Here is a 15,404-nt window from a genome sequence, read left to right on the forward strand (position 1 = left end):
TTTGTTAGAATTTCGAGGACAACCTTCAATGGGGCGAATCTCTAAGGTTTTTAATAAATATTTAAGATTTCCAGGGCTCCAATCCATACAAATTATAAAATACTCTATAAAAATGAATAGTTTCTCAAGTGAATAAAGGGGAAAACCCGACTCTGCTTACTTATTTATGTGTACAACTTTAGGCCAACTTATTAAGTAAAGTGGTTTGGCCCAATCCAGAAGCCATAAGCTCTATGCGAAAGTTGTAAAAGCCGCTTCTCTAATATACATATATACAAAAGGCACCTTGAGGGCCGGAGCAAAGATTTACTTTGGCAACATTTCAATTAGGAGCACATTTTTGTGCTGATCAATAGGGAAAAAGTTTCAGTTTGGCCGCAAAACAATGGCAGAGCAGAGAAAGCTAAGAGGAACAAGGCGAGGGATGAGCCACAAGAACTGCAGACGTTGGCTAAAAAACCCAACCAACCATTCTTAAACCCACCTACTCCTCCTTTTCCCCCTCAATTTGTCTCTGTTATGCAAGAGCCTGGGCTTCCACCTGGCGAATAAATTACGCACGCACATTTGTCGCTCGCCAGCTCGCTTTCGCCATCGCTGCCGCCGCTGCCGCCGCCGCCACCTCTGCCACTTCCGTTTCCGCTTAAGCCGAGAGATCCACTTCCGCCCGGAGCTGCCACTGATGCTGCTGCATCCTTGTGCCGGCATAAGTTAATGCGTCTTTATAGGCAATAAAATTTAAGTTTGCTCGACTCACCGTCCCCTCGCTGGCTGGTTAAATTTTTCATGAGCGATTCCGACTGCCCCCCTTTCCTGCTCTGGCTGCTCGGTCCAATAAGTTTGTGCTACCAAAAAAGTTTCCCTAAAACTTAACAAAATTTAGTGGTGCCTGGAAAGTGGCAGTGGGAGTAGTGGTTGTGGTCCTGCTCCAGGTCTCGGTCTTGGTCCTGGCCATTGGCCCCAGCTTGTTGTTCTTGTTAATTGAAGCGTTTGGTTAGTGCAGAAATTAAGTTGGCGGCGTTACCGGCCACTTGTGCACTTTTACTTACCATCTTCGAAACATAATTACCAGTTAATTTTTGTATTAAGCAGCTAAGAAAAGCGTCTGCGGTGGAAGGAAGATAAGTCAAGGGGAATATGAAGTCAAGGAACAACTTGAAATACAGTTTATCTTAACAATTTATTTTATATCGATTTAATAAGCTCTTAAAAACTTTAATTGTTGGCAAACATAACAATCTGTTAATGCCGTTCATCACTTTAGTTTCCTGTTAACCTTTTGGGATTGAACCCTTTAAATTATTACTAATTCCCCCCAAGGACATTTATTGACACGTAAATTGCTCCCAAGCAACAGCAACAACAACAACAACAACAACAAGTGTGGAATGCTGGGGATTGTTATCCTTGTATCCTTTGCCCTGCAGGTGTAACAGCAAGGTGTACGTGCTGTGCAAATATTTAGCTTGGCACTATTAAATTTTACTAAAAACAAACGGAAAGGATGCCCACGTTGAAGCAATTTTTAATTAACGTGATTAAATTAATTTAATGAGCTCTCTCTTCCTCGTTCGCCTGCTCCCTTTAAACTCACTTTAAGCGACAATTAAATTTTCATGTCCTGCCCGAGTGTGTGCGGGTGTGGGTGGGTGTGTGGCGTAAGGACAACGTCAGCGACAACGAGACGTAAACATAAACGCCACGTTACGTGTTATGTACGACAGGAAATGATTTTTACGATGCCCAGCAGCAGCAACAGCAACAGCAGCAGCAACAGCAACAGCGGCAACAACAACCGCACCACATGTCTCATCAACGTCAGCTAGCCAACATCCTTCGTGGCGGTGTAGGGACATGGAGGAAGGAACAGCAAGGGGTTTGGGGACGGTTGACGGAAAACTCCGCCGACAGGGAGAGGACACTTTGAAGCGGCATTATCATTAACAACATCATGCGAAAGTGCCCGCCTGCTTTTGCTTGGATAGCATATACACACAAAAATGCACAGGGAATAATATTATAGATTTAATTCTGAAGCGATTATAAAATAAGAAATAATAGATAAAAAGATTTATAGTACAGCAATTGAATTTATCTTACAAATTTAAACAAACTTATGTTTAAAATTTAATCACAAAATAGGAGAGGAAGATTAAATATAGTACAAATATTTTAATACTTACTTTCTCTACTTCAAAAAAGAACTTTATCTATCCCAGCTACCAATAATTCAATTCTTGGGGTAATGAATTTATTAATATTTAATTAAATTCTCAAATTCAGCTTATAGTTTTCGCTTTCAGTGTACTATATATCCCACGTTGGCTTCCATATCGCACACACATTGTCAATTGCAGGCACTGATAAGGGGCGAGGAGGTGAGGTGCCACCGCCTGATAATAAAGCAATTTCTGTGTTAATTTGTATGCCATGACCGTGTAACCTTGTGTAACTTGCCCTAATGGATGTTCTCCGGCCAGATACTGCGGCCAATTGAAGTCAGCGATATGAGGGATAATCCCCAAGAATGGTAGATAAATGTCGGCAACAAGAGAAGCCAGGTGTCATCAGGACATGTTTCTAACTTGACAGAATAAGAACAAATTGAAGCATAAATAAAATGCACAATTTCCCTTAATGTTACATTAAAATTATTGTTTGATATATTTTTAAAAGGAAGTAACTTTAAACATCGTTGGATAAAAGGTTGCAGCTTTATTGTTGTATAATTCTGAAGTTTGTCATAAAATATGTCTACGATTTATTGATAAAATTATTTTTTAACTTTGATTTATTTTAAAAATTATCATATATAACAAGCTCAAGAAAATATACCCTTCCCTTTCGCAAATTAATTATACGATCGAATCGGAAATCGATCAAAAAAAAGCTTAAAATTGTTGCATATTTTAATACATTTTTATAAAGATTTTTGTTTGACCATTTTTGGACAAATCAAAGCTTAAAAAGTTCATAACTTAGCCAAAAAAAGCATTAATTTTAATTCGAACAGCTGTTCTATGTTAGTTTTTGTTAGGTTAATAAATCTGCATACTCAATTCATAGTTAAAAAAATTCAAATTTTTAAAAAATTTTCACAATTTTAACGATGTCACCCTTATAAAATTTTAAAAAATTTCAAAAAAAAATTTTTTTTTTCCCAGACATGGCTAGATTGATTCGGCTGTCGATGCTGATCAAGAATATATATGATATATAGGGTCTGATATGACTTCTTCATTACATTACAAGCTTTTGACTAAAATTATAATATAAATATAAATATTGATTTAAAAATTGAGAATTTTCAAGATCTTCTGGAGCACACAAAGTGCTCAAAATATTATATATTTAAATTCCAAATCTATATTTATAAATCCTTATTAACTTAAAATAAAGTAATTCGAAACAATTGTTAAATATTTTAAATTGAATATGACGATTTGTTAACCTAGTGAAAACTAACACAAAAAAGCTTCTCAAAAAAAAATTAATATATTAAATTAAATTAAACTAGTTATGATTGATTTAAATTATATTATCTTAAAAGAGAATACAAACTTCGACTACCCAAAGTTACCTTCCTCTCCTTGTCAGAAATAGTTTCACTTGCAAAGAATTTCCATTTCTGCACCTTAGTCTCTTACGGTTGAGTAATAATCTTTGGCAATTTTTCAACAATGCGGCACTATCAACCCGACAATTTTCACCTTTTTCGATATCAATAATCCGCCCCCATTAATTACACTTGGTTAGAATTCTGGGGACGTGTGTCGGGGGGGCAATATTTTGTGTCCGCTGCCAACTAATTGCAACGGTTACGACACCATATGGCCACCAAGTCATCGAAAAGGGGAGTCCCCGAAGGACCTAGCATCCTGCAACCGAGCCAGCGATGCAGTGCGCGTTGGTGTGTGAAATAGACAACTTACGTGGCACTCTGCTGTGTGTGTGTGTGTGTGTGTGTGTGTGTGTGTGGGAGGATGCCAACTTGCAAGGAAAAATGCAGAGGAAAATTGCAAGTTTCTTTGCCTCGACGCCATGCTCACACACACACACGCCTCACTTTTCCTGCACATTTTTCACTGCCATGTGCCAGGTTCATGTCGTTTTCCCTCAGTACTTTTCCCTTTTGGTTTTTCCACTTTTATTTTCGTCCTTTTTTTGTGTTTTTTCTCTCTCTCTCAGTTTTAGTTTTCCTTGACTGGCACTTGGGGAATTTACGTGTGCATGCATACGCTTAGTTTCCCATTCCCCCCGTAGAGGAAAAATGGGGAAAGCAAATTTGAGAGCCAAGTTCCCTTTGTCGGCTTGGCCTTCTTTTGTTTTTCTGGCTCTGCGGTTAAGCAGAAATAATGCATGTGGGATGTGAGCATTCTTAGGTGAAGATATATGCAGATGCATTCCCCTCTTGGCCGACATAAGTCCCGGCCATCAACAATATCTCAACTAATGACAGATTGCAGGATGCTCATACTTTACCTTTACGCATTTTCATCAAAACAGTTGACAAGAGTACCTGGAAAGTTTTAGTTACTCATCAGACGTTGGAGAATTTAGATTTCCCTATTTTATAGGTATTTTTTATGATTTATTATTAGCTTCTGGTTATGATTCCACCTAACATTTTTTGTAGTTCAATTAAAGGTCTAAAAACCTTGATTACGAACCATAAGCATCATTTGGAATTACTTATAATTATAATAAAAACTATTTATAGATTATATTCTGTAAAAAAGGCAACAAACCTTATAATACCCCATAAACCCAATAATGAAAAAGTCTTGTTTCTTTTTTTTGTAATTTATTTCTTGTGTTTTATTGTATTTCATTGTTTTTGTTGTTGTTCATTGATGTTTGTTGTTTTCATGTTTTGTTTTTTGTTGTTTTGTTTGTTTTTTTTTAATTTTCTTTTCCCATTTACTGCTAAATAACTTTAAATGTTGTATTTTCATTATCAATATAATTCATTATTCGTCATCCTTTCTCTCTTTGCCAGCTTATTCATTTTCATCATATTTCCCTCATCTCTGACTTCTTCTCGTTGTTGTTGTTGTTGCATTTTGCAAGATTTGTTTTCGCTTTGCTTTGCCTTCCTTGTTCGTTCTTTACATGAATAATAACTAAATTTGTTCTCATTATAATAATAAATATAATAATAATAATAATAATAATAGGTAATAATGATTTGTTTATTAAATATTTTTAAAAAATTTGCGTTTTTTTGTGTTGTTTTTTTTTTAGGTTTTTTTATATTTATTTTAGGAGTATATGTATCATCCCTATCAATTATCATTCGTCAGAGGGTCGCTTCCGCCCACCCAAACTTGTTCTCATCATTGTTTATATTCTGTCCCTCTTTGGGGGGATCTCTTCCTGCCAAAAACTCCATATCTTACGAACTATTATTCCAATTCATCTTTATTTGTATATGTGTATAGTTAAGTTGTATATACTAGTTCATTAATGTATATTTAATATATGTTTAATACAATGTATATTTGTAAAAAATAAAACAAACTACAAAAATATATATGAACACAAAATATAAACAACGAACAACAATTATTCTCTCCTAGACCTCCTTCCTTCCGCGAGTATCACAAACACAAAATAAAACGATGTAAGACGGACAAATAATATATAAATAGAGAAACTTAACTGAAGTACAAAAAACAATATAGATACGAGATATATGTAGATATATTAAATAGGACAATCGAGGGCGGGGTGGGGCAGAGGGTTCGATATCGATCTCTGCGTGAAGAACATAGCGAAAAATTCGTTGATATCACCTGACAAAAATGAATAACTACTTACAGTACGTACAAACATATGCCGTGTATCATAGTGTAATGCCACAGTATGATTTTACCATCTGATCTTGAGTAAAATGAACTTTCCTTACACTCCTCAATAGGGTTTCTCTTAATTCTCCTGTTACTGCTCTCTTTTCAGTAGTACAATAAATTTTTAGTTTTTCTTTTACGTTGCAACATTCAGTAATTGTATCTTTTTGTTTTGTTTTTGTTTCGTTTTAGTTTCGTTTTTGTTTTTCTTTCAATAAACACATCACATCATATTCACAATTAATAATCATAATGATCTAATATATATGTGTAAATATAAACTAAAATTAACAATAATAACTATGACTTACAATGAAGGAGACTCTACACATAACTACATTAAACCCCTTCTTCTTCTCCCCTTTCTGTTCCATTTCTATTTCTTTCCCAGAAATATACTTTCATTTATTGATTATAGTTTCTGTTTCTTATGCTCGGGCGTCATGTACACGCGTCAAGTGAAAAACTATTATTCAGAACGTTGAAAGGATCGCATCGAAATCAATGTGTATATATATATATATTGGTGTATATATGTATGTTGGTTTTGATGTTAAGGCAAATAAAAGTTTCGTTTCTAGTTTACAAACTCGTGCTATTCTACATGCGCGTCTACACATACTTAGGGGGAGATGTCAAGTCGAACAGAATTCACTTCATTTGAAATATCTTATGGTACAATGATTCTATAGTGTCTCTATATGTGTTTTATGCAGTTTAGTTTTGCTTAGTAACTAGGATTTTCTCATTTCCACTTATTTGATTTCCATTTTTTTTTTCGCATTTTTTAAACTTGTGTTTTTTTTTTGTTTTTCTTTGTTTTTTTGTGTGTTATTTAAAGAACATATTCATTATTTTACACAAAACTTGACTTATTTTTGTTTGCCATTTTGCAGCTTATTGTATTACTCATTTTGTCGTTGTTATTATTATAATAAATGTTAGTAACTGTTAAAATGTCGACGAGTTGTTTTTTGTTTAGTTTTCTTGAGAATCTACGAGTATGTGTGTTTATAATTTATCATTTATCATTTATGTTACTTGTTTATGTTAGCTAGTTTAGGGTTTTTGTTTTTTTTTTTTTTTTTTTTGTTAATTTTATTTGTAATTTATTCGTTCCACTTCTGCTGTCGCCACACATAGAATTAAGGTCTGCTTATAATGGACGGAAACTTATTAGGCATTCTTATCTGGAGAGTACGGGGAGTACGAGTAAGTTGTCTTTGCGGAGGCTTCGAAGAGAGAGCGAGCTGAAGTTGAGTACTACGATTAGGTTAAGGTGTCAAAGTTAGAGAGATAGAGAGTGGGATCCAGGTGATAGTGATAGTGATAGTGGATAGTGATAGTGGATAGTAACCATTGCAATGATGAAAACAAATTTCCGTATATTATAGCCAGCCCTTAAATGTATATGTAGGTAAATCTGTTATTGTTGAACAATTATTAGCTAGATGTCGAGTATTATTTTGGTGTTATTCGTTATTGAATGGAGATATTCGTACGTACGTTTGCCTCGAGATGGAACCAATTTAAAAATATGCTTTAACTATCCTGCTAGCAGTGGCTTCCCTTAATATCCTTTATTCTGCCATTACTGCCCATGTTTAATTATTATTCCTCTCTCGTTTTCATTTTGTTTCTTTAAAAGATCACATTTCATGTTTAGTTGCCTTTAGTAAATATATATATATATATATTTGTGTTAATGTATATATATATATATACGTGTACAGACATAAATATATATGTAGTATATATACATATAGTGTATATACGTATGCTTGCTTGTATATATAATAATTAGTTTCCATTCTGCAAATTTATTGTAATTGTTATTCTGTGTGTTCCAAATACAAGTTTCTCGAGTGTCTGTGTGTGTTTAAAAATCAAGTTACAAGTCGTCTTAATTACAACAAAATCGTTATGGGAAAATAAGTTCAAGTCGCATATAGTGGGCAATGGCTATATACATATATAGTGCTTACAAATCGGTTTGCATAGGAAGAGATATATATATGTATATATAGATAGTACGATTTCAATTTCGATTTCAGCGTGAGCTTACTCGGGGCCATTTCTTTTACTAGAGAATTCAGCTAAATGATACACTTTAAAAAAAGTCTCCGTCTTTGTTTTGTTGTTGTTGCTGCAAAAAATGCTTATCGCTTTAGATTTGATTCAATTTAGCGGGTTTTCACCGCATTCGATTTTGTTTATCAGTGTGTTTGTTGTTTTTTCTTTTTTGCTTCCTTTGTATATAAAAAATATGGCTTCTCTGGCTGTAGTTCGGCTGATTTATCTTGATCGTTATTATAAAATGTAAAAAAGGATTATGGTTTCTGTACTCTGTATCTGATTTCTGCTTTTCTGCTTAATAAAATCTCCATATGCACATCTGGATCGTTTGACTCTCGCTTGTAGTAAATCGTTGTTGCAAAAATAGGACGTGACTGTACTTTATCATCTTCATCCTCTCATCGCTATCGTTATCGTTATCGTTATCTTTATCGTTACCGATATTATTGTTATTGTTATGAATTTATTATTAGTTGTTCTTTGCTGCTTACCTATGGCCTATGTAGATTCCATTTTGGTTTTGATTAATTTTGACTATTTGCCATGGAGAACTGCACTGTTTTTCAGGCTTAAACTTAGCTAATATTAACACTCCTCCACTAATTGTTTATCCACTTTTATATACCGGTATTTTTATTTGCTTTGAAATATGGAACACTAGAGTTTAAAATAGTTTTTAACTAATTTTAATGCAACTGCGCTCTCCTTCACTTATTAAGTTCAATTTTTAATTGCTAATTTTCTTGGTTTTTGTTTCTCATTTGCATTTAACAACACTCTTTTGTTTTATTTTCGTTTTCATTTCGGTTTTTGTAATATTGTGTAGAGTCGTCACTCAATATTTTCCCTCTAATGCATGTCACTTGATGTGTAAACCGAATGCTTACACCTTTAAGTCTTTGCTATACGTACGAAAGAGTTCTGCAGAGTTATCACCTCTCAGCCCCCAAATAGTACTTTTCGGTTCTTATTTTTGTAAATAGTTTGTATCAACCTTAAATTTTCATCAACTTCAACTTCAATTGCTGTATCTTGTGTGTTAATGTTCTTAGAATGTGATTGTTGAAGTTTTTCTCTGTTTACTAGACTTAAGACCTTCAGCCAAGTGTTGCATTTGCCTTTTGATTTGTTCCAATTTCAGCTTGAAGACTGGGTATATTTATGATTGGTATACGTATCGTGTGGCATAGGTTGTGAAGAATATATATGCAATATAAGTTATCTAGGTGACGTGTGTGGAGTTGACAAAAAACGAGTATATTCCAATGAATTAGGTAGGTGACAAAACTTGTAATTAAAAAACGACTATGCGGTGTGATTTTGGAAATCGCAGGAGATTTGAAAACTTAAATTAGGACAGTCTAAAAGTAGGCAATGATGTATAGATACAGAAGATCTTTACAATTTCTATTTGTTTGTTTCATAAACTTTTATGTTTTATATTCCATTGCATTCCTTTGACTTCCCCAATTAATTCCTTTTAAATCTCTGGCGATTTCACAAACACACATCGTTTTTTTTCCTGACTTAATATACGATGCTTCTGGTTAAATGAATGGAGTCGCCTCCTGATCCTCCTCGGAACCAAGCCCCCTCCTAGATGCAGGTCGATGGTGCTGCCACTGTTGCCGGCGCCGCTACGGTGATCGTGGTGGCTGGCATGGCAGCCACAGTGGTGGCCACCACTGCACCCATCTGTGATGGATAATGGTGACCCATATAGGCGTGCTGCTGTTGCTGTGGCGGCGCCGGCTGGGCGGTATACTTAAGCAGATGTTGCTGCGGTGCCGCCTGCAGTGAGATGAAGGGCGTCGCCTGAATTGGGATGCAGTTCGAGTTGTAGTCGCTGCTTAGCACCAGAGTGGGCGTGGCATCTGTAGTGTAGTAGGCCGGTGAGGCCTTCAGGAAGGTGGCCTGCTGGGGATACTGCTGCTGGGGCGTGGGCATGGTGGCTGTCGAGGTGGTGGACAGCGTGGTGGCCGAGGAGAGCGTGGGCGAGGTGGCTATCGAGCAGGAGGATGAGGAGGAGGCCGACGAGGGCGAGTAGGGGGAGCTGCAGTGGTAGGTGATGGTGTGCTGCTGCTGCGAGTGTTGCTGCTGCTGCTGATACATGTTGCTGGCGTGCTGCTGTGCTGCCTGCTTGCTGGCATTGCTGTGATAGTAATTGTTATTGTTGCTGTTGCTGTGGTAACTGAACTGTTGCTGTTGCTGCTGCAGGGGCTGCTGTTGCTGCTGCTGCTGCTGTTGCTGCTGCTGCTGTTGCTGATGCTGCTGCGGCTCAATGATGATCAAGTTGCTGGCGCCATTGTAGGCAGCTGCTGCCGCAGGATTGGGAAGAGCAGCCGCTGCCGCTGCCGCCGCCGCCTGCTGGTCACTGGGACTGGTGATCATGGCCGCCATGATGTTGGCCGGCGGCAGGACAATCGGTATGTGGTAGTATTTACACTGCTTGCGGCGGCACTGGCTGTTGGCATGATCGCGGCAGACAGCAACACGTTGATCAATCACCTCGACCTTGTCGTCTGTCGGGCGTGGGGGCGTTGGAAAGCGTTTGGGGTGGGATAGATAAGAGAGAGAGAGAGAGAGAGCGGCACGTTAGTAACTCACAGATAGAACTAGGCGCAGGCTAGTAAGTTGGTATTTTTTTTGGCATTAGAAAACAGTGAAAGCTTTTCCAAAAATTGTTCAAGTCTTTTTTTTTTTAGGTAATAATAAAGTATTGATCTTTTACAGCAGCTGACTCTCAGACAATTACAAATCAATCTCATGAGATCTTGTATGGAACGTGAGGGGGAACACTTGACTTTTGCTGCCCGGTTATAGAAACCTCTCGCAAATATTGCTTCTTTACAATATTCCATCATACTTTTGTGTATTTTTGTGTGGTGTAATTATCTTGACAGAAAGCCAAAACTCAAATTTATTAAACTTAACAAAAAAATAAGGGAAAGAATAAATAAATTGAACAGTTTTACATTTCTTAAAAACAAAGACGTCATCAGCCAATTGAGCAAAACTAAACGGAATATTACTGGTTGTGTTCTCCTAACTACAACTTAGACTTAAAATCGGAAATCATCTCAACAGTGTCTAGGAGGAGAAAGCACTAAAAGCGTTCAAGTTTCAAGATATAGAAGATGTGGAACTGAACCCAAGAGATCGGGATAGGTTGAGGGGGGAGGAGAGTATAGCAAGATATAGAGATATAGAGTACAGATAGTAGAGGGTGAACTGAGGGAAAGGAAGAAACTTAGGCACATGCACTTACCTTCAGTTAAATGAACGAATCTACAATTTAACCGACTGCACATAGATCTATTAAAATCTTGGCACACCGGGAGGGTGTCCAGTAACTATATAGATTGGTCATGGAATTTGTTTTTGTTTGTTTGTTGTTTGGTGTGTGTGTTTTCAGATATATATTTTTCGGTATTTGATTTGGATATGGCGGGATGCAAACGGAAACCAATTCAGGAAATCATAAATAGTATGTTGGGTTTTTGTGTGTGATTCGGGGGGCGGGGGAGTTGATATTTTTTGATATATATATTTATTTCATCGGTTTTCGGTTTCGAAAAAAAGAGAAGAGCAGAAAAAAGAAAAGAAAAAGAGCACAAATTAGTTATATATCTCTTATAATATCGAAATGGTTCACTAGAATGGTTAATGGTTGGTTAGAATAAATACGTTTTCGGTATTACAATTGCTTGATGTTTTGTTGGGTGGATTTCCAGATGTTAGTCGTAGTTAATAGAGCTAACTAGAGATATATATTTATATATATATATATGTAGGTATGGGTAGTAGGTATAGTCATCTTATCGGTTTCACATGATACATTTTAAATTATATAGATACTCGTATGTTAAGCTAAGTAGTTTCTTCTCCCTCACTTAAATAATCTAAAAAACAAGGCGGTAGAGTGTAAATCATAAGGTACATATATATGGCGAAACGATAAAGAAAAAAAACGGGCACTGAATCTCTGTCTTTTGTCTCTTGAGGGGATCAGGTTGTTGGGCTATACATTATATATCTTATGCGTGTTTCGTGTTAGCTTAGAAATAAAGTTTATAAAGATTGCCATGAAATAAAACACACCGCGCAAGCAGCAGCAAGTATTCGCTCTGAAACTGAAGAAGAATCTTGGCCAAGAAAGCTAACAAAATAGGTAAGCTTCGAAAGCGAAGCGCCTGAAGGAGCCAGTAGCTATGGCTATCTAAGGATGGACTCACTCGTATCTCTGTGCTTGAACTCAACTCAAAAATGATCTGTGATCTGATCGATCTGTTCGATCTGATTGATCTGATTGCTTTTTCTTAGGTTCTATTGGGGCTGTACTAGGCGGTAACAATTACATATCCTAATAGGCGGCACTAGAAATATAAGAAAAGAGAAGAGAGAGAGAGAGAAGAGAAAGAGAGATCGTAAAAAATGGGGGTTAATACTTTTTTACCATCATCAGATCGGATCGTGGCGAGGGGCCTTATTTCGGTGAGGGGGGGAGGGGAAGAAAATCAAAAGCTGCCGTGTAAAGCTCATTTGCTATATATATATAGTAATGTATATATCTCGCTAAACTGAAGCACACGAAAAGCTAGAAGCCAGGACAAAAGCTAAGCACACAAAAAAAAGATCGGCCAATGGAAGCTTCGCCGAAGGGGGGGTGGAATTATTATTATCAAGGATTAAGAGTGGGAGTATCCTAATTACCTAATTATGTAAAAGGTGCCGTTCACTAGCATCGGACACTGAGTGTAAAAGAGGCCCCGCTCCGGTTGGGCTACACGATATCGAAATATATATATGTATATATATATATATATATTGAGAGAATATACAGAGTTTATATATATAAGGTAACATCTCTAGGAATCAGTGTGGGTGTTGCTGGTCAATGAGGTGTGTGTGTGTGTGTGTGTGTGTGTAAGTGTGTGTGTGTGCTAAACAAACAACTGCTAACAGCTATGACACCCCTAGGTGTGTCCAGCTCTCATGTCTCAAAGCTCCTCTCTGACATCACCGTCTCGGCCACGCCTTTGGCCCAGTTTGTTTGTTTATTTGCCTGTTTGTTTGTTCGCTGCCGATTCCTGTGACCTGAGTCTCTAAGTCTACGGAAAGGAGCGGCCAGGCATTTAATTTGATTAACTGAAATGGGCCAAGGGGATTCCCACCCACCATTTCTGGGTCCACGAGTACTTGCTGCTAGTTTGTGTTTTATTTCCAGTCAAGGTTTCAAAATAATTATGAAAAAAAACGTAGCATATATTATATATATATATAAATGGGGAGCAAGGTCATGCGGGTCAGAACGCTTTTAGGCAGGCCAGACTGTACCTGTCCGCTGGCATCCGTGTAGATGACACAGGAGGCATTCAGGGGAATTTTCGGACTCGCTAATCGCGGCCAACAAAATCATGCATGGCGTTAAATATTTGTACAGAAAATATAAATATATGAATATAGTGTATAGAGTGTGAGCATGTGTATCGGGTGATAAGAATGAATAGAAATATATATATATGGGTGATTATTGTTTTAATTTCGGTTTTTGTTTGGTTTTCCATGCAGCGTTTGTTTTTTGATCCAAATCCGTGCGTGATGTTTGTTATTCATAAGTTAAAAATATATATATTTATAAATATATATGTATTGCATGCAAAAATGGTGAGAGAACATTGTTTTCATGTTTTTAATATTATTTCATAGATTATTGTTGAGTTTTTGTTTTATTTGCGCATGTGTGTGGTTAGCATGTGGAAAAAAATGTAGAAAAATTAGAGGAAATAATTATTTGTATTCATAAAACTTTCACTAAAGATAAATGAAAATTAATTAGTTTGCAGAACAGATAGAGAGAGACTTAAAAGTTAAGCGTAAGCGCTGCATATGCGAAAAACAAAACCGAAACCAACTTTCCACCTCGTTGAATGTCCGTAATTTTCGCCTTGATTTCGAATTATGCAAATAGAGTTGGAAAAAAGCCTCGGACAACAAAAAATTATAAAAAAAGGAAAGCTTTGGGAAGGAAATAAAAGTTTTGGGCGCCTGCTGGGCCCCCAAAGGACACGAGTTAATAAATGTAAATGTGTGACACCACGCCTCCCCCATTAAAATAACAATGTTTTCGTGTTGTAATTACGGCTTTCAGACAGTCCCCCTGCCCCACCCCTTTTGTCCGGTTGTGTAATTAACTTGTTGCTGGCGGAAAAGTTTACTTTTTTTTTTTGTTTTTAACCCAACTTTGGTGCTGTTTTTCGCATATGCAAAAAGCCAAAACGCACTTAAAACTATCGTAGATTAGTCGGGTTCAGTTCGGTTCGGTCTGGTTTTTTCTTTTTCGGGGGTTTTTATAAGCTCGATGGCGTCGGGCGGCCATGCGGCAGGCAAATTAGCAAATTATAAAAGTGTAGCATACTTTTTCGGGTTTCGGTTTGGGGTTGTATTTTTTTTTTGGTGGGGTTAGTCGATGCTGCAAATAAACAGGGTTTTAAGGTTTTAACTAAAATATATATATATAAACAGCATTCAAGCGCAGGCTTAAGCCCATGGCAAGCGGAAACTGAAAAAGCAGAGAAAAAAACATAAAAGATGATTAAACAAATTAAAACTCATTGGGCAGCAGCTATTTATAGTAAAATATAGTAATTGCATTTCGAAGCGCATTTCAAACTTTTGTTACTGCGGCAGCCTTAAATGCTGGAAATGAGAGGTAAATAAATCAGAGGGCAAAAGGTAGGGTAAGCTCGTTTCGGTTATCAAGCAGGGACAATCGCTCAATCCTCACAGGACATCATCATCATCATCACACAGAAACAAAGGCAAATACTTACTACATATAAATATACAGAAACAAGCCTGCAAAAGTCAATCAAATATATGTATGGTAGATAGAAAAATACATGTAGGGCTTAGGGGCGAGCGGTGGGCGTAGATAAAATATCCAAGAAAAAGGGAAAGAAACGCAAGAAAACTTTCACTAAGATCTTTGGGTTTACCAGTTTGCCTTGTTGTGTGTTTGATTTGGTTTTAAGTGATTGTTTTATTTTTTTGGGTTGTGTGGTGTGTGTGTGTGTGTGTGTGTAGGGCTCTGGACTATATAGCTTCGGGATTCTCCAGCTCTGGAAGCGTTATTCTATTTGGCACTAGATGTTCTCGTTCTCAAGCGATGACTTCAAAAGCAACTTCACCTAGAAAGCTTCTCTCGCAACTACCAAACTTTGCTAACTAAATGTGGGTGTCTGTTTATATAAATGTGTGTGTGTGTGTATATGTGAGTGTGCGTGTTGGTTAAATATTGTGTGTAAGTGTGAGCGGAGAAACCAATCTCCTTTATGTTTCAGCAAACAGTCAAACATTTTACATTTTGCGGATCTTTATCTGATATCCTGCTGTTACGAAAAAGAAAGGAAAAAAAGTTGGTTTGAAAAGAAACAAAAAAACAAAAGTCACATGTTAATAACATTTTCATGGGGCAAC

The 15,404-nt window shown here is 36.8% G+C and overlaps 1 protein-coding gene and 1 long non-coding RNA gene across 17 annotated transcripts in view; one reads left to right on the forward strand and one right to left on the reverse strand.

Annotated features, from left to right (window-relative positions):
- The window catches only part of LOC147644365 (uncharacterized), a 39,797-nt gene that overhangs the window by 5,731 nt on the left and 18,662 nt on the right, over positions 1-15,404 (forward strand). The gene's annotated exons all lie outside the window — the stretch shown is intronic.
- Positions 4,788-15,404, reverse strand: part of mbl (splicing regulator muscleblind) — a 128,522-nt gene continuing 117,905 nt past the window's right edge. For 10 of the 16 annotated variants that reach the window (XM_086828263.1, XM_086828262.1, XM_086828261.1 and 7 more), the window contains 3 exons: positions 13,263-13,321; positions 11,194-11,278; positions 4,788-10,447 (listed from right to left, as the gene is read on the reverse strand). In XM_086828263.1, coding sequence (XP_086684389.1) covers positions 9,522-10,447; positions 11,194-11,278; positions 13,263-13,321 — 1,070 coding nt within the window. In that variant the 3' untranslated portion in view covers positions 4,788-9,521. The remainder of the gene's footprint in view (positions 10,448-11,193; positions 11,279-13,262; positions 13,322-15,404) is intronic. The other 6 variants (XM_086828266.1, XM_086828264.1, XM_086828258.1 and 3 more) reach the window with 1 other exon arrangement.

Source organism: Drosophila serrata, unplaced genomic scaffold (genome assembly GCF_035046125.1).
Source record: "Drosophila serrata isolate PLE 108 unplaced genomic scaffold, ASM3504612v1 contig_184, whole genome shotgun sequence".
Lineage (NCBI taxonomy): Eukaryota > Metazoa > Arthropoda > Insecta > Diptera > Drosophilidae > Drosophila > Drosophila serrata.